The sequence below is a fragment of the Acanthochromis polyacanthus genome, chromosome 5 (genome assembly GCF_021347895.1).
Source record: "Acanthochromis polyacanthus isolate Apoly-LR-REF ecotype Palm Island chromosome 5, KAUST_Apoly_ChrSc, whole genome shotgun sequence".
Classification (NCBI taxonomy): Eukaryota; Metazoa; Chordata; class Actinopteri; family Pomacentridae; genus Acanthochromis; species Acanthochromis polyacanthus.
In genome coordinates, this window is record NC_067117.1 from 13255892 (window position 1) to 13273691 (window position 17800).

At 39.5% G+C, this 17800-nt stretch overlaps 1 protein-coding gene across 2 annotated transcripts in view; it reads left to right on the plus strand.

The window, feature by feature from the left end:
- Nucleotides 1-15522, plus strand: part of LOC110969094 (voltage-dependent calcium channel subunit alpha-2/delta-3-like) — a 35362-nt gene extending 19840 nt beyond the window's left edge. Inside the window, exons 14-40 of one of the 2 annotated variants that reach the window (XM_051948737.1) lie at nucleotides 619-697; nucleotides 2084-2217; nucleotides 2660-2677; nucleotides 5681-5752; nucleotides 6518-6598; nucleotides 6683-6757; nucleotides 7687-7770; nucleotides 8080-8151; nucleotides 8254-8315; nucleotides 8432-8499; nucleotides 8928-8973; nucleotides 9102-9199; nucleotides 9336-9429; nucleotides 10315-10410; nucleotides 10533-10654; nucleotides 11315-11392; nucleotides 11477-11538; nucleotides 11631-11675; nucleotides 11771-11833; nucleotides 12424-12494; nucleotides 12589-12664; nucleotides 12843-12883; nucleotides 13042-13097; nucleotides 13237-13354; nucleotides 13460-13572; nucleotides 13827-13907; nucleotides 14603-15522. In XM_051948737.1, the coding sequence (XP_051804697.1) occupies nucleotides 619-697; nucleotides 2084-2217; nucleotides 2660-2677; nucleotides 5681-5752; nucleotides 6518-6598; nucleotides 6683-6757; nucleotides 7687-7770; nucleotides 8080-8151; nucleotides 8254-8315; nucleotides 8432-8499; nucleotides 8928-8973; nucleotides 9102-9199; nucleotides 9336-9429; nucleotides 10315-10410; nucleotides 10533-10654; nucleotides 11315-11392; nucleotides 11477-11538; nucleotides 11631-11675; nucleotides 11771-11833; nucleotides 12424-12494; nucleotides 12589-12664; nucleotides 12843-12883; nucleotides 13042-13097; nucleotides 13237-13354; nucleotides 13460-13572; nucleotides 13827-13828 (1926 nt within the window). In that variant the 3' untranslated portion in view covers nucleotides 13829-13907; nucleotides 14603-15522. The other variant, XM_051948736.1, reaches the window with a different exon arrangement.
- Nucleotides 15523-17800: the final 2278 nt, after the last annotated feature.

Here is a 17800-nt window from a genome sequence, read left to right on the forward strand (position 1 = left end):
TGGACTTGGATCTGAAGTCTTTTGTTCGGCTCTCTTTGTACAACCGAAATGCAATTGAAATGAAATGAACTGCTGTGCTATTCACGGAGCAATAAAAGCAACAGCTCAGGGGCTTTTGTTCAGTCCTATCAAGCATATGTGTGTTGGCAGTGTTTGGCAGAACACAGGGCAGTGTTTGGCAGGGTGCCCCTCCTCCACCCCACCCATACACCCTGAGGGTCGCTATACAGCAGCCATTCAGTGTTTTCTATATGCTTAGCAAAGCATCTGGAGCCAATGAGCCGTACAGGTCTGACAGTGTCATGCAGTGTTCTTTAAAAGGACAGTTGCTCATGCCCTCATGCTCAAACCCCAACAAAACAAAGTGAATTGAATTTAACTGCGTAAACTAAAAAAAAAAAAAAAAAAGCAGATTTGAAATAGACTGACCAAAAAGAAAGAAGGAAAGGCAGCGAAACACCAAGTGTTTCCTCACAAGGTTGTGAAAACCTCTTGCTCCTCAGCCAGATAGAATCAGGACAAGAAGATGAAGCACTAAGGAGATGCATCACTTTGCATGTTTTTTTAAAAAATCCTTCCTTCTTTGAAACTGTTGACATCTATGTGTCCTTTACACAGGTGCGGATATTCCCCTACCTGATCGGTAGAGAGTCTGCGTTTGCTGATAACCTCAAATGGATGGCTTGTGCCAACAAAGGTTGGAGAATTTTTGATAAGCAAATTCCTCGACAGCTTCGTATCAGAGCGTAGAACAGCATCTGATGTGGTGTTTCTGCGCACTAATATGATAGATTGAGGATGTGTGTTTTGTGTGTGCATGCATGTGCCTGTGCTGCCTCAGACTCTTTCTGCCAAGAGGCAATGAAGTGGCACTTGGGGGGGGTCAGAGGTCAATCTGCTCTAATCCTTCTTCCTGTCAGTGTCTACCTCGTGGCTGCTCGCTGCTGATGGCTCCCACGTGTCAGCGCTCCGGATGAGTGCCCTCTGGAAGGGAAAGTCACAGCCAGGAAAACAGATCACAGAGGGATTGTGGAATGACAAGCCCCAAACCGCCTTCCCCGTACAGACACCCACTGTGAAATAACCTTACGTGTCCGATGTGAAACATTGTCAGCAGCAGCAGGAGTTGACATCGAGTCAAATCATTCCTGAGTCTCTCTAAGCTGAAGCATGGGAAAGCTTTCTGTGCAGGGGTTCAGTGCAGTGTAGTAATGTTGAGGGCATCAGCCGGTGTGGAAAGTAGCAAAGTACTCCCACAAAGTTTTCAATTTTACCAACTGAGTTTCCATCTGATGCCATTTTAAATGTAGTTTTCATACAAGTAGTGAGATCCAGGAATTTTTCTATCCTATTTAGAAATGCATTAAACTTAGCTCCACTTTTATTATCGTTACTATTAATCAAATAGTACAGAATATGCACAAAGTAGCACCTGAGAGAGATCACTCTGGTCCCTTTTGATTCTATTCTGGATTTTATTGGTGTGTCAGTAGATACATTTATCTTTTTTTCAGGTTTTGGGGTGTATTTTAAATTGGGAGCACGTCTTTTAAAAATGTACATACTGTGGGTATGTTGTAAGCTCATTCCATTATGTTTAGATACAAAATGTTAAAGGCGTATTACTTTTAGGAGTCATAATTTCACTATCTTAGAGCAGCATATCAGCCTTTTTTAGAAAATTGTAATTTATGGAAAATGTGCTGATTAATTGTGTGACTGTTCACATGAAAAGTCCAAATAATAATTTTAAAGGTTCAGAGATCTAATTTCTTGGTATCTGATCAAAAGGAAAGCACTGGGGCAGCTTGGACTTATGGCCTCAGTTTGTCTGAATGTTAAGTTTTAAAATCTAAGTGAAGACTTTCGTTGTTGATAGCACTTTTGCACAGCATAACTTAAATTTTAGATGCAGGAGGAGCCTTCCACATTGTAATAGCACAATTTCACTTCAGTACAGTGTCTTCAACCACTGGATATCAGTTTAGATTCAATTTGCATTGTTAAATATGTGGAGGATAAGCGTACTGTTGTTGGAATCGAGGTTTTTGATTTGGGGGCCTATGCGTGTGTTTTGTTGCAGGATATTTCAGTCAGATCTCCACCTTAGCTGATGTCCAGGAGAACGTGATGAGGTACCTTCACGTTATGAGCCGCCCGAAGGTTATCGATCACGAGCACGACACGGTGTGGACTGAAGCTTACGTAGACAGTGCTGTGAGTATGTTACAACGATTTAAATCTATGTTTAAGGCTGTTTCCATGTCATTGTTTTGCATTAATATATCCAATATACATGTGTATGCTCGTTCATCTGCATGCTTGAGAAAATACCAGGAATCTCTGACAGCAGAATGCAGTTGAATTGATTCCAGTCTCAGATGATTATAGTTTGTGGTGTTGCTATCCAGCATTACATGGTGGTGTGAGGTGCTCATGTTGCTTTGTCCATCCCTGTACTGTACACTGAGCGTGCACATGTGTGTGTCTGATCTCTCGTCATTACTCATTATGCTGCTAGAATGATTCTTCATGATGAGCTTCATTAATCTCCATGGATCATCCTCCTAATGTACGTCTGTGTCCACAAAGTCAATGCAGAAAGTGCAAACGTGAATTCACTGATGGTTCAATCTTTGTGTTCTTCCTTTTGCGTCAGCTTTCTCAGGCTCATAAGGTAAATATCTGCATGCGGTCACATCAGCATTTTCTGTCTGTTAGCTTGTGTTAGAATTAGATGCTGTGAGGCTAATTCTAAAGGATGGAAAGTCTCCATTCAGACTCGGCAAATTTGAGTGGTGCTGTCTAAACTAGAAGTGACTTGAGGTTAAATATCTGCTCATTGTTCCTTCCTTTTCAACATCATTTCAACATTTTTGAGGAAGTCTAAAGTAGGAGTCTTTTCTCTCTGAGGAGCAGGAGCAGGAGAGAAGCATTTATTGTACTGCTTTCCAGTATGGAGACAATGAGCATGCACACACACACACACACACACACAACACACACAAAAGGGTTGGGAGATTGTCCTCTGGAGTGTGTGCTCTTGTATCTCAGCCTCAGACACACCATTCATCATTCTGTGGATCATTGCACTTTATCTCCTGAAGCCCATAATAAAACTGACATTGGAGGAGAGACCAAGAAGGAGAGAGAGAAAAGGGAGAGAGAGAGATGGGGGTGGAGGTGGTTAGGCGTCCATGGGTTTACCTGTGTGTGTGTGTGTGGGTGTGGGTGAAGACCAAAGCAGACCAGTTTGCTCTTCCATTGTGTGCTATGATGAATTTAAGGAGCCTCCATTCTTCATTTTGTCAAGCTGGCTTGTACACACAGCAGTTCACAGCTCGTTTCCCTCATATGCATGCACATACACAAATGAACATCAGCGCCACACGCACACACACACACACACACACACACACACACATAGACACACACACACGGACGCTCAGCTGTATCGACTCATGAGGTGAGGGAGTAGCGGACCTACTTTCACAGCCCTCCTGTGCTTAAGTGTGTCAGCCTTCATCCTCCTGAGCACATGAGCCTCACATGGTTGAAGCTTTGATCAGCGTCGTATTTACATTAATTCTACTTTGTTTAGAGGCGACATTCAAATCATTCATATTAGTTTTATGTCTCTCTCTGTTTAATGAGTCTGGTATTTTCTAGATCAACTTTTACATGTGTCCTATAACTCATTTTGTAGAGTCCTTTATTACAGGCAAATTCTGAAGCTGTTTTCCCATGAGACTCATGTTCATCTAATTTAAATTTTAATTTATTTTTTACATTTTGTCTTAATTAGATTGGTAATTAGCTGTTGTACTAGGTAAATAAAATTAACTGTTTTTGCATTGTCCTCATAATTACTGTTTTTTTATTCAAAGTTGCAGGAATTATTAGACAAAACATTTTGTCTTTGGCAATGGACATGTATTTACGTAATTTATATTATTGCTGTCAAATGATTCAAATCTTTAATCAGATTAATCACAGGGTTGCTGTGGCTTAATTTCAGTTAATCATGATTAAATATCGTTCATTGCAAACAGAGTCAAAGACGAGAATGTATACATGCACTTAAGTTGTTTATCAAACACCTTTAAAGGTTCATGTTAGAATCCCTGGCTAGCACATGCTTTGCGCTCGTGTGGTACTTTAAACTGGAAATGCTTCGGTATAAAGAAGCTCCTTCCTGCAGAGTGTGCATATCACTGGATATTAGTCGACTGTTCCATCTTGGGGTTTTTTTGGATTCAAATTTCCCACCGTGAGGGTTGACGTACTGTTTAGTAGGGCCCGACTGATAGGGATTGTTGAGGCCAATGTCGATTCCAATATTTGGCAGGAAAAAATTCTGATAACCAATTAATCATCAGAATAATTTAAAAAATATATAATGAATAAAATAACTTCTTTTTTGGTCTCAACGCCTATAACAACAAAGATATGAATTACAGGCAGAACATTTTACTGTTTTACAATACTTTGTTCTTTAGTGTTTAATTTTACAACAGAGAGGAATTTTCAAGTAGAAAAACATGCAACAAAGCATTAAACCTCTGGGATATTATATAACCTTAAAAAAGAGTCAATCTATAAATGAGTTTTGAAATACATCTGGTCTTTTACTACTTGTTGCTGCAAATTACATTACATTTTCTCTACTCCATTACTTTCTTTGCCATGAAGTCACAACTCGTATGAACCAAAATAAAAACCGGAGACGCCTTTCTCAGATGTCAAAGCATGTCATCTTTGACAGAGCTGCATTTTAAATATATAATGGTCACGAATAGTCCGACACTAATGTTCCTCCAGAGCAACACACGGTGAGTTGCTGTTCCAGCCTGGGTCACGTTCTACGATTTTCTGACAAAGTAAAACTAAGACTGACATCATGACGTTTGCTGACGACAGACAATTATATTAATCATTTTAACTTTAACCTTTTCTCTTCACTGAAATGGGAGACATGTAGAGTCACTGTTAATTTCACAACGTAGCTTTAAACTTACTTGTCGCTCAGCCCACTCCTGTCATGTTGCCTGGCTGTAGCTTAAACGGCGCAACGACGTCATTCTGCTCTGACACTTAACAGCATTTACTGTTTTATGAGAAATTAAGAATATATCTGCGTTTAATCGGCAAAACTCCCGGCGATGATGATTATTTTGAAAAGGGCTATAATCGGCCGATTTAATTGGCCTTCCCTACTGTTTACCTTCTTCCATGTGGAGTTGCTTGGGTCTGCTACTTCAGGATCAACTGCCCATTTGCGCATGCGCGACGGCATGTCTACTTGGACAAACTGCCTGAAATGCGTTGACAGAGACCTTTCAGCAATTTTGAGTCATTCTGTACTGAGTTAGTTGCATTATATCAGGTTAATCATGATGATGGATTAATCCGTATTAACGCCTTAATTTTGACAGCCCTGATTTATATAAAACAGGTCATTGCTCCTCCTCCTTGATTAATAAGGCATGCTATTGAAGGATTTAAACTCTGTAGGTGCATGAATATATTCTGTTTCCAGTCAATATCAGCTTTGTTTAGAGGTAAAAGCAATTAGATATAGCTTTTTTCTTTTGACTTAAATGTAATGGAGAACATGTTGACATCAATGTGATCAATAACAGAAGTCTTTAACAATAAAACCTGTATTTTATTTCTTCAGCTGAATGACAAATCAGGTCCAAGTCTGATGACAACAGTAGCCATGCCTGTCTTCAGCACAAAGAATGAAACGGTGAGTGAATTTACTTCAGTATAGTTTCAAGTAAACTGTATTTTATTAGAGCATTTTTCATTTTCCTGTTTTGTTTGAAAGATTATACTTTCCATTTTATAAAAAAACCCATGATCAGAATATAAAATACAATACTTGTTAAAGATGAAATCAGTGGCTTCGAGCAGCTTTTTGGGTTGTGAAAACTAGGGAGTCAGTCTGTCGCTGTTGTATGCAAATATGATCGAACTGTGAAAAGTTCCTATTTATGTACTTTTATTGGGTATTTTTAGTTCTTAAATTGTGGCATTGGTACTTTCACTGCAGTGGGAATCTCATGCCACTGAATCAGTTGATCTGTCAAACTTCATTCGAACTAGAAGTAATATAACCGAGCAAAGACACAAATACAACATGTCGGCATACAAATGCAAAAAACTGAGGGAAAATTAGCTAAATAATGAAGCTTTTAAATATAAAGACAGTGACTTAGATTTAAAATAAAGTGAATCAACTAAGACAAGAGCAGCAGTAAAATAAGATGAAACTAAAAACCTCAATTGCCCAAAGGATAAAATGAGTCAGGCTTTAGATTATTATGGGATGCAGGTGCACAGTGACTAAAAGTAGATTTCCCAGGCTCAGTAGAAACAGTTGGCACCTGCAGTGTTCAGAAAGGATGCGCATTAAAAGACAGCAGTGGAGCCATGTAAGGGGGTAAAGTGACTGAATATTAATGCAGCTTTTATCTGAAGTTGTTTATGTGTTTTGCATCTTTTTATGCAGAAGAACCAGGGTATTCTGTTGGGGGTCGTAGGAACAGACATCACTCTGCAGGAGCTGATGAAGCTCATCCCCAAGCATATGGTACAATCAGCTGTTCTGTGCTAAAAGAATGTATTCATATGCAGTTTTTCATTCTGCCTCATGGACCTCATTTTCTGTCTCTAGTTAGGGATCCACGGATATGCATTTGCCATCACAAACAATGGCTACATCCTGACACATCCGGATCTCAGGCCTTTGGTAACTATTTTTGCCATTTCTTCTACACTCTCACAGCATTCCCTGACTTTACCTTGCTGTTCCTTTTTTTTTTTTTTTGATTTTCGTCCATGCTATTGTAACCGAAAATATGATCTGAACGCCTCCCACGTGGGCACACAGAGACAAATGTGATATCTGGTTAGGAGGGCTCGTATTATCTGTAATCCCCACCTTTTCCTTTGATGTATGCATGCAGGGATAAAGGCCACTCATAGGGCTGGCTGGCCTGAAATTTCCCAGAGGTAACTTAACACTCGCTGGCAGAGACCACAGCCGCTCGCTCTGGGAACGCTGCTTCCTCAGGAGCTATGGCTGTGCTAGTGGATCTGTGTGTGCCAGTGTTAGTGCTACTCCTCTCTGTGCAACTGTGTGTGTGTGTGTGTTGGTCTGTGTTGGTTTTTCGTGAGTGTTTCTTTGTGGCTAAAACTGTGCTGTGGTCGTAGTCATTGACTTGTCCTTTTAATGTGAACCGGGTACAGTAGCAGAGTCTGACATGTACAGTTTTATTGCACTGATATGGGCTTGTTTGAGCGTGGATTTTCTATCAGTCATGTTAATTATTTTTAATTTACCTGACAGTGTTAATTTCACAGACGATTTGTTAAATAATTACTCAGCAAAAACCTCCATAACAGTGCTTGGGAACTGTTATGGAGAGCATTACAGTGTGCCTTCATTTTAAAAGTGCAATACAAAAGGCAGATTACAGCGAAACACTTTGAAATCTAGTTTTCTTCCTAATATCGGGCTCATATAGTTAAAAAAAAACTATGTGTCACGTCAGATTTTACAGCAGTTTCAGGATAGATTAGCTGACACATTTGAGCTCTGGCTCACTTTTTGTCAAAACTAAGCCCCATTACACTGCAGGGATCATTGAATTGGGTACATTGTGTTCCTCTGTGCAGTATCAGGAGGGTCAGAAGAGGAGGAAGCCCAACTACAGCAGTGTGGATCTCTCTGAGGTGGAGTGGGAAGACAAAGATGACACAGTACGTGTCAAAAATCTATTTATTAAACCAGAAAAGCTGCTGGTATTCTAAACAGACTGTATGCAATAAGTGAAATATGAAACATTCAGCGTTCTGTGACATTTCTTGATTCAGTGACTGAGTTTCAAACTGTAACTGTATTACACATTCAGTACTTTGTTCAGTCATTACAGATGCTTGTATTAGATTAAATGAGCCTAAGAATAATAATTATTACTGCTGAGTTTCCAGCACAGACGGGCTGGTTGATCAGTCACCCAGCTTCGACCTTTCCGCTCCATGTGTCTCTTTGTGTACTTTATCTCTCAGCTACGCAACGCCATGGTGAACAGGAGGACCGGGACCTTCTCTATGGAGGTGAAGAAGACGGTGGACAGAGGGGTGAGGCTGCAGATAAACACGTTTTGTGTCTCCCTATCAGATAAACATTGTTCTCCCTGTTGTCTCTGGACTAAAAGGAAAGTGAATCTCTTTTTCTTTCAGAGGCGAGTGCTGAAGATGCACAATGACTATTACTACACTGACATCAAAGGAACTCCATTCAGGTAGAAAGAAAAGTTTTATTACGTTCCTAAATGACTTTTTGTGAGTTTATGTCTCGGTTCCAATCAACCGTTGACCGACTCAGGTTGATGATCTTCAATTCAATTTGTGCCTCCAGTGTCGGAGTGGCTCTCTCAAGAGGCCACGGAAAGTATTTCTTCAGAGGAAATGTATCAGTTGAAGCAGGTAATTCACTCCAACTCTACCAGTTACTATTTTAATAAAAAATCTGAACAGATTAAGCTGCATGTTCCTCTAAGTGTGTGAGGCCTTTCCCTGTGCAGTTAAGTTCACAGTAGTATCCTGGTTTGGACTTTTATCCTGTTTTTGATGATATGGTACATTAAAAACCTAGTTATTCACATTCCTGTTTACACTATACAGGTGTCTGATCAACTCCTGTGTTATGTACCAACACAGAACAGTTAGCAACCTGTATAAAATGTTTAAAAACCACAGGTTCTTGGTTTTTATTGGGGTGTTATCTATTGGAGCCCCAGATAACCAGGCTACTTTTAAAAAAATCCTAACCAGAACACTCATGCACACATTAACAGACTCACTGTATCAGTCAGACTGGCATTGCTGAAGCGTTACTGACTTGTGTTTTTCAGGGCTCCGTGATCTGGAACAGCCAGATGTCGCCCTGGCAGATGAATGGTAACACAGGGGTTATGGAAGCGGGCATTCATGCATTATGTAGGTTATCCCTCTGTGTTCATCGGGGATCCTGAGGCCTGTGATTTAACAGCATGACTTTTTTCTTCTTTTTTTTTTTCGGACTACAGGACCTACTGCAACACAGAGGAGGAGCACGAGCATCGTCACCTGACCCAGATTCAAGCCATCAAGCTCTTCATGACGGGCCGCAGACCGCACCTCAAGTGTAAGGGAGTCGGATTTAAATCCATTAGACCAAGTGGGAATTAGCCCACTAAGTGTGAACACAGCAAAGAGAGAATGTGTTGAATGAGGTGTCTCGTGTTTGTGAATCTGATTAAACCTGGTGTTGCATTGTGCAGGCGACAGAGAGCTGATCCAGGAGGTGTTGTTTGATGCTGTGGTCACGGCTCCACTGGAGGCCTACTGGACTGGACTGGCTCTCAACAAGTCAGAGTAAGAATGTTTTGGTACCACCGTCTGTTCTCCTTCACACTTACAGATATTAGGAAGTTATTAACAAGTGGTCAGTACATTTTTGCTCTATGAATATATATACTGAGCAATCAGAAAAACACTTGTAATTCACTGCACTTATGACTGTTAGTTGATCATTGACTGAAGGGTTCCTACAGCAACCCAAATTGATTGAAATTGTCATGTGAGGCATTGAAAAAGGATTTATTATTGATTAATCTTTTGTTTCAAATTATAAATCCCTTATAAAGCATGTGCCATAAGAGAGTTGCATCCTCATTTTGATATGGAAAAACTAAAACCATGTCCTTTTATTTCTGCAGAACAGATTAAGACCTTCTTATAACACATATGATCATATTAAAGCAGTTTTAGTTGCTACAGCAAAAGCTAATATGCAGTATTTCTTAATCAGCATTGTTGCCCTTTAACTCTCTGAATCGTATCATTATATTGGATGATGTCATAGAGGGAATTGCAACTAATGATTATTTTCACTTCTTGTTCAATCTCTTAAATATTACATTATGTCTAACCCAATAATAATTTAAGATATCAAACATGACATTTTCATTCTTGCTTTTCATTTCTGAATAAATGAAAAACAAGCAAGTTGTGTTATTCTTCTAAAATGAGAGCTGCATCAGCTGCTTAAAGAACCTTCCTCTATACGCCATTCAGTTTCATCGGCAGCAGATCTCTCAGAGGAACAACAACCCAGCCACACTGCAGCACTACATTAATACGTACATCCTTTGTATATTTAAAAGAGAAACCGACACTACATGCGACATTGTATCAGTCAGAAATGTTCAGGGAAAGTTCTCAGAAATGATGTTCAGACGCTCTGCATTACACCAACAGGAACTCAGACAAAGGAGTGGAGATTACTTTTCTGGGAACACGTACTGGTCTGTCGAGAACCAACCTGTTTGTCCCGGCCGATCAGCTGTCCAATCGGTGAGTGCCGCTGCTCAACATTTCTCTAATCAGTACTTACAGCACACGGCGAAGCTGTGATTGCGTTTGATGAATCTAATCCTCTGCTCCTCACCTCAGTTGCATTGTCTGTGCTTCCTCAGAGATTTCCTGACAGCGGAGGACAAGGAGGGAGTGTTTAATGCTGATCACTTCCCTCTGTGGTACAAGAGAGCGGCGGAGCAGGTCCCCGGCACATTTGTCTACTCCATCCCCTTCAGCACAGGTAGCAAAATGTGTGATCACAGCATTTAATGGGGCACTGTGAAGTGTAAATGTCAGCTCCCTGAGCCTGTGTAAAACCACATGAAACATGAGTTTATCTGCATGTTGCTGTGAAATCTTCTGTATCTTGCATCACACAGGTCCATCTTATATATTTTCATTTCCAAGTGCAGGACTGCACACTGTACTTGTTGGAAATTCCTCTGGTTGATGACAGTCATTCAGCAAATTAGCATCTATATTAGTCTCTTTCTTTGTCCCTCTTTCTGTTGTGGCTTGTGGCTTTTACTGGTGGGATGTGCAGCACAGCTCGCCTCCCTCACAGCTTCTCTGCAGTTAATGTGGCCCACGCTCTGTCTACTATCTGGAGGATGGAGAATTCAAGTTCTCTCTCCAGGACATTTACCACCTTCCCTCAGTTAGTAATGACTGCATCCACTCAGGCTTTGCCATCATAACCTGAAACGTTCTGTCACTGCGCCGCATCTCAGAAATATCGGAGTCATCTGGCTGTAGAAAAAGCTCTGACTGGACTCCATTACTGTAAAGTGGTGGACTGGTACTGCAGTTTCTTCTGAGACGGCTGACTGAGACTGCTGAGTGAAGAGCGCCATCTACTGAGCAGAAAATGCAATTTGATAATTCTCTTTTTCTTCTCCAGCTCTGGAAAATAAGAGCGTGGTTTTGGCCAGCACAGCAATCCAGCTCCTGGATGACAGGAAGTCTCCAATAGTTGCTGGTAATGATCTCCAAACCACTTTTATATCTCTGCAGTGTCCAGCTTCACTTCTTGTGTTAAAACTTGCTTTTGTTTGACTCTCAGCTGTAGGGATCCAAATGAAGCTTGAGTTCTTTCAGAGGAAATTCTGGACTGCCTGCAGACAGGTAACCACACATCCACCACTATGATACGAGTTACAAAATAAAAGAGCTTCCTAATTATGTGTGAAACTAAACTCCTCCTGTTCTGTGCTCAGTGTACAGCTCTGGATGGAAAATGTAGCATTAGCTGTGATAACGAGGTGATAACAGTTTCATTGTTCTCTCTTATTTCTTACTTTTTGTGTTTTTTTGTTGTTGTTGTTGTTAACAATCTTTTTATTCTCCCTTCTCACAGGACATTAACTGTTATCTCATTGACAACAATGGCTTCATTCTTGTTACAGAAGAACAGTCTCAGGTACTGTGTGCATGTCAGCGTATACATCTTTACATTTAGGAACATCATGAAATCCCCTAAACTCTGTTATCTGAACTGCTTTAATTATCCTTAATGAAATCACTGGACTATTTATACAAAAGGAAGGATGAAAGAGGAAATTGCAGAGTCTGTTTTGCGCTTCCCACAGAGACTTTGTTTGCATCACAGCGTACATGTAAGCATGTAAAATCTCAGTTGTATGACAAGGAAACATGAACAAGATGCTCTACCTGCTGTATCCTCCAACAGCTCCACAATGTTTAGCAGCTGGCTGCTATCACTGTGGGTTAGTGCATCCCATTTTCAACCGTGAGACGTTTCAGGCTCTATGTTTCTTACAGCAGTTTCCCCTCCATCTGGTACAAATGCTGCTCACTTTACAGCCCTGAAATAACAGCTTGCATCAGTTCTTTCTCTCCCGATTGTTGCTGCAACCCTTTCTGAGTATCTCTGAGTGTAAATGTACTTGATTACCAATATTTCAAGTTAAAGACATATTTCATGATGATGTTTGCATTATTTTGTCCACCTGGTGCAGCCGATGTGCTTTCACATGACTTCTCTCTCAGACAGGGCTCTTCTTTGGAGAGGTGGAGGGTGCCGTTATGAACAAACTTCTCCAAATGGGGTCCTTTAAAAGGTCAGAGACAAAATATGACATGTATCATTATTTCTTGTTATACGTGATATATTTGATGCTTATTGTCGCCTCTGCTGTACTGTTTCTTTTGCAGGATCACACTATATGACTACCAGGCCCTTTGTAAAGAGTACGCAGGGAGCAGCGACAGCGCTCGCACTTTATCAGACGTAAGTTTGCAAGATACAGCATCAGCAGGTAGAACAGTCATTAAAAATATTTCTATTATCTGTGGTTAACTACATCGACATCTGCACTTAAAATAATCATTCTAGTTAAAGGGTGATCCACACAGAGGTGTAGAAATTTTTCACTTTTGACAATAAATGTTTGTTTTTTCCCTTTCAGCCTTTCTCTGTTGTGAAGTGGCTTCTGACTGAACTTGTCATGTAAGATTTTTTTTAATATAGATATTTGTTTCACAGATAAATTTTTATTTATCATCATGCAAAACTACAATGACAATCTGATTAGCAGCTCTTCAGCTGTTAATTAATCTCAAAACTATCAGTTCAAACATTGGTCTAAGTTTGTGCTTTTCTTTTAGTTTTCTGCTAGAATTTAACATCTACAGCTGGTGGAACGTCGATCTTTCTGTCAAAGGTAACTGCAGCGTGTTTGTGTGAGAAAGAGAGGGGACTGTGTGACTGAGAATGTGTGCGTGAGAAACGAAAACCTCGTCTGTTTATTTACGGCTCGGACCTTCTGCGGTTCAGTCAAACTTTCTTTGTCGCACGTTCAGCTCAGAGGTCTCGGGGGAAAACCATGATGGTCCCATGTGATACGGAATACCCTGCCTTCGTCTCTGAACGCACCATCAAAGAAACAACAGGAAACATCGACTGTGATGGCTGTTTTAGGTACTGTTAAAGCCAAAGTAAATCCCATTTGTCTGCATTTATCCACGTTAAACAGCAGATGTCTGTCATTGTATATATTTTAATTCTAGTCTGTCTGTGCCGCAGGTCTTTTGTCATACAGCAGATTCCCAGCAGCAACCTCTTCATGGTTGTCGTTGACAATAAGTGTGACTGCAGTGGTGCTCCTCCAGTAACCATGGATCCCATCGAGATCATGTATATCCTTTTGAAATGAAACAAACACATCTGATTTGTAGAAAGATGTTTTATTTCATTGAAGCTCTTGGCATGTTTAATTCTAAAAGTGTGTGTGAGTTGTTGAATGTGACAGTAATCTAGTTCCTTCTTCAGGGTTAACTTCAGATATGCAGGTCAAAGGTTAAATTTAAACATTAGTGAATCATGATGTATTTTACTGAAGCTCTGAGCTGAATCCTGTTCTGCTCTTTACATCCTTGACACCTTTGAACACAACGAGTCACTAAAATGTGACAGACTGAAGTTTCAGAAGGACCGGAAGAAGCCAGAATCATGTCATCCTTTCCACCCCGAGGTAAGAGGACTTAAGCTTGTCTGCATGTGTGTGTTTGCAGTTCTGCAGTTACATATTACATAGCTCCAACTTGTTATTTTTGCACTATGAAAAAAGGATGCACATTGCTAATTAGTGAATTTTAGTGCAGCTAAGTGATTTTTTTAACCCCAGAAAAATGATGTTTCCCACGTTTCTCATTTGTATGCTAATGTAAGCGACGAGGGTGTGTGAGAAGGAAGTCCAACATATTCTGGCTTTTCCTCATAAATTCAGAAACGATGATAGAGGCCACAATAATACGCTTGTAAAACCACGGTAATTATCTTTTAACAGGCATAATATGGAGCTTCGTTGTAGTTCAGAAAGCATCAGAGTCGGTGCAAATCATAAACCCTTTTTCTGTCTAATTGTTCATGATTTCAGTGCGCCCCACACATTTAGAACACTTTATAACTGAGGCGGCATTCATTCATTCACCACAGCACTCCTACACCAGCAAATCATATCACCAGAAAAAGAAAATGTTAGGTCTTTGTTTCTGTTGTTCATGCTGTGTTCATTCAAATGTTGAGCTAAATGGTTAGATCTGTCTGCCATGTCTGTTTACATCTCTGAAACATTCACAACGGTCCCAGTAATCTCTAAACAACATGTAATAATTGTTGATTTGTAATACCAGTGATATCTGTCACAATGGACTGTGTCTTCTACAGGAAAATGCCATGGAGTGTGGTTCAGCAACACGCCTCTCCAGTCATCTAACAGCGGCTCTACTGCCTCTGATAGCAGCGACCATCAGCAGGTGACCACTAGCTGGACATCAGTAAGGACTAGCTCAAAGAGAAGATGCTTCTAAACACGTAGAGAACACGTCGATCAGAAATGAATTTGCGCATACCTCCGCAACAGTCAGCACTCTAAGATAGCATCTTTATCAGTAGCACTAAGACTCACATCCATTAATGCAGAAAACACAAAAGAAAATGAGAGCAGTGGGAGTGCTGGGTGGCTTTGCTCAGAGCATCGCAGATCACGCCGCTGACAGTTTGTCATATTGTTCTGAATGTGTGCTGAACTAAGAGAAAAAAAAACACAGTAAGTCTACAGTAAAAACAAATACCTGCGAGTACAGGGCTTCATTGTTAAAGTCTAAAACAAGCCCTTTGTGAAAAGGATAAATGTTTGTTTCTTTGTTGTGAGGGAAAAAAATGAAAGCTCATGTCTGCAGAATGTAAAATACACTTTTTGTGAAATGTGAAAAGAATGCAGAATATTTTTGGCAGGAAATTGCTAAAAAAAAAAAAAAAACAACAATAATTGACAGTGCAAACATTGTTTGGTTTCTTTAAAGTTTATTTTGTGACTAATTTCTTTTTGATGTCAGTCACAAATCATGAAAAATATTACAAAGACGATGGTCATTTTGAACTTGCTGTAATCTGCCAGTTTCTCCTTGTTTGAAAGCAGAAGACGTTTGAGACGAGTTTAAGATGCATGAAAAGATTCAACAGTGTGTTTGAAGAATGTTACATCGATGTATTCAGCCATACTTTGTCGAGGCGACCACAGTACTCTTAACCACATGTTTAGGGAAGCTGACAAATAAATACAAAGAAATATTTTCCTTCATTTACACCTTGTGGTATTTTCTAATGTGTGTGTGTGGTGATGTTTGTTTGTGTAGTATGTATGGACTGTAGCAGTAAGTTGTAAATAAATGACACAGAGGTCAATGATAAAATATATCCTGATATTTAAAAAATATTCAATATTAACAAGAAAACTTATTAGAAAACAAAACTGGTAAAAACGACTGCATCTTCCAGCTTGTAATTAATCTTTGTAGATTTTTTTGTGTTGATCTGACACAAAAAGGTGGAACACATGCAGTGGTGGTGAAAATGAAGCTTTAGTAAATATAATTCAATAATTCTTATGCCTGAGAAGAAGAAATAAGACGAGAGAGCTCTAATATTTCACACACTGTCTACATACTTTACACACAGTCCATCTATCTTTTTTTCCACTCAGTACAGAGCAATCAGTGGCTCAGTGTTTGCTGACGGTGGAGTACAGGGCCGGTATAGTCGGCTCCTCAGAGACGGTGGAGTAAAGGTGGTATGTGTCAGTCTGGGAAAATAAAGAAATCAACTGTATCATCTATTAACATATGTGGGAAATAAATGGCATCCTTGTGTCGGACTTACGTTGTCATCTTGAAGCTCCTGCCAGTTTTCTATAACAGAACCTGCACCTACGACATAAATTCACACTCAGGTGACTTTTTTTTTATTGAGTTTTGGCCACTTTTTGCACTGTTTTTACAAAAATAATACATATTTCACAAAGAAATGATTCAGTCAAGTTGATCAAGAATTTCATGTCTAACAGTAAAAAACTACTAGTCTGTTTTTATGGATCAGAAAATACACATTCTAGTCTCCTATAGATGCTAAAGACAAAAAGCAGCTCACCAAGAGGACAGTCGGCAGCAGGAACAGAAGAAACCACAGGCTGCTCATTACCTGGCTTTTTTTGATTAATGGAAAGAGGGCAGAATTGAGACGATGTTTACACAAGACTGTGAGGAACAATTGGGATGATGAAAACATTTGCATGTTTCAATTTACACACATTAATTTAATGTCATGAATCGTATAGATGATAATAGGCAGTGACCCCCAAAGCATCCAGACAGTTAAACTCTGTTAATCTAGGATCATAAATGATCAAAAGACAATTTGTATGGCTCTAAACAGTTTTTACTAAGATAGATGAATCAACTAAGGAAGCATGAATATATCCTCTAAATGGTAGCAATAAGTATCTTTACAAGATCTGATTGTCAGACTTATGGGAGCATTTTTTTCTGCGATAAATTCTACTCATGGTTAAGGTTGAACTTAAAAACAGATGAAAAGTTAATATAAATGCTCTTAATACTGGTTAGTCAAAAACAGCTGCAAAATCTGACATTCAACGCAAAATAGCTCACTTCCTGTTGGGTTTGGAATGTGGCTGTCACTGACTTTTTTGTTCAGCCTGATGTGCTGCATATGTGCACCAAATTTGGTAGATGCACCCGCTGTCAAAAGTTGTAGGACAGGTTCTACTTTATTTGAATGAAAAAGAGTCCTAAAACTTTTGACAGGGGGTGTATGTTTCTGGAAAGTTTAGCAGTGGACTAAACCTTTATCCTGATTAACACTAGGATAACCACAAAAACAATGTTTATATTTTTCATAACCCTCCCTCACAATTTGAAATAAGATCAACATATCTGGGTGCTGCAGCTGTATTAGTTCATAAGGCCAGATTGTCAAACAATGCTGCAATCTAAAGTATGGAAACTCAAATAAAACACCATAATTGTCATAATCAGTCACTATGAGCTGCATTTGTGGAGTTTAAGTGTAGTTCATAGTGACTGATGTCCACAAGTGTCTTCATTATGAGCTGCATTTCTCATGCTTCATTGTGTAAAACCAGTCAAACTTTGTTCATGTGGAATATTTTGATTGAAAAGTATGCTTACAAGTCTTCTTAAAAATAAATGTCATTTGCTTTGACATTTTTTTTTATTATCTATTTTTTGTGTTCCTCAAGTGTCAAAATTCTTTTTGGGGCCACTCTGAATGTGAATGTTGATATCTGACTAAAAATGGTTTTTAAATTAGCATTTCTTCAAGATAATTCACGCCCATTACGAAGTTTACAACAGAAAGAAAGGAAATAGAGATGTAATATAAATGCAATACATACTGTGTGTGACACTTTGATATTGTAGGAACACCAAGCGTTTTTATTACTGCTGTCAAGTGCTTGTGATCTATAAGAAAGTAAAGAGAAAAATATTTTTGTAAGGAATCTGGACATAAGACATAAGTCACCGTAAACTGTTGCACAAACAA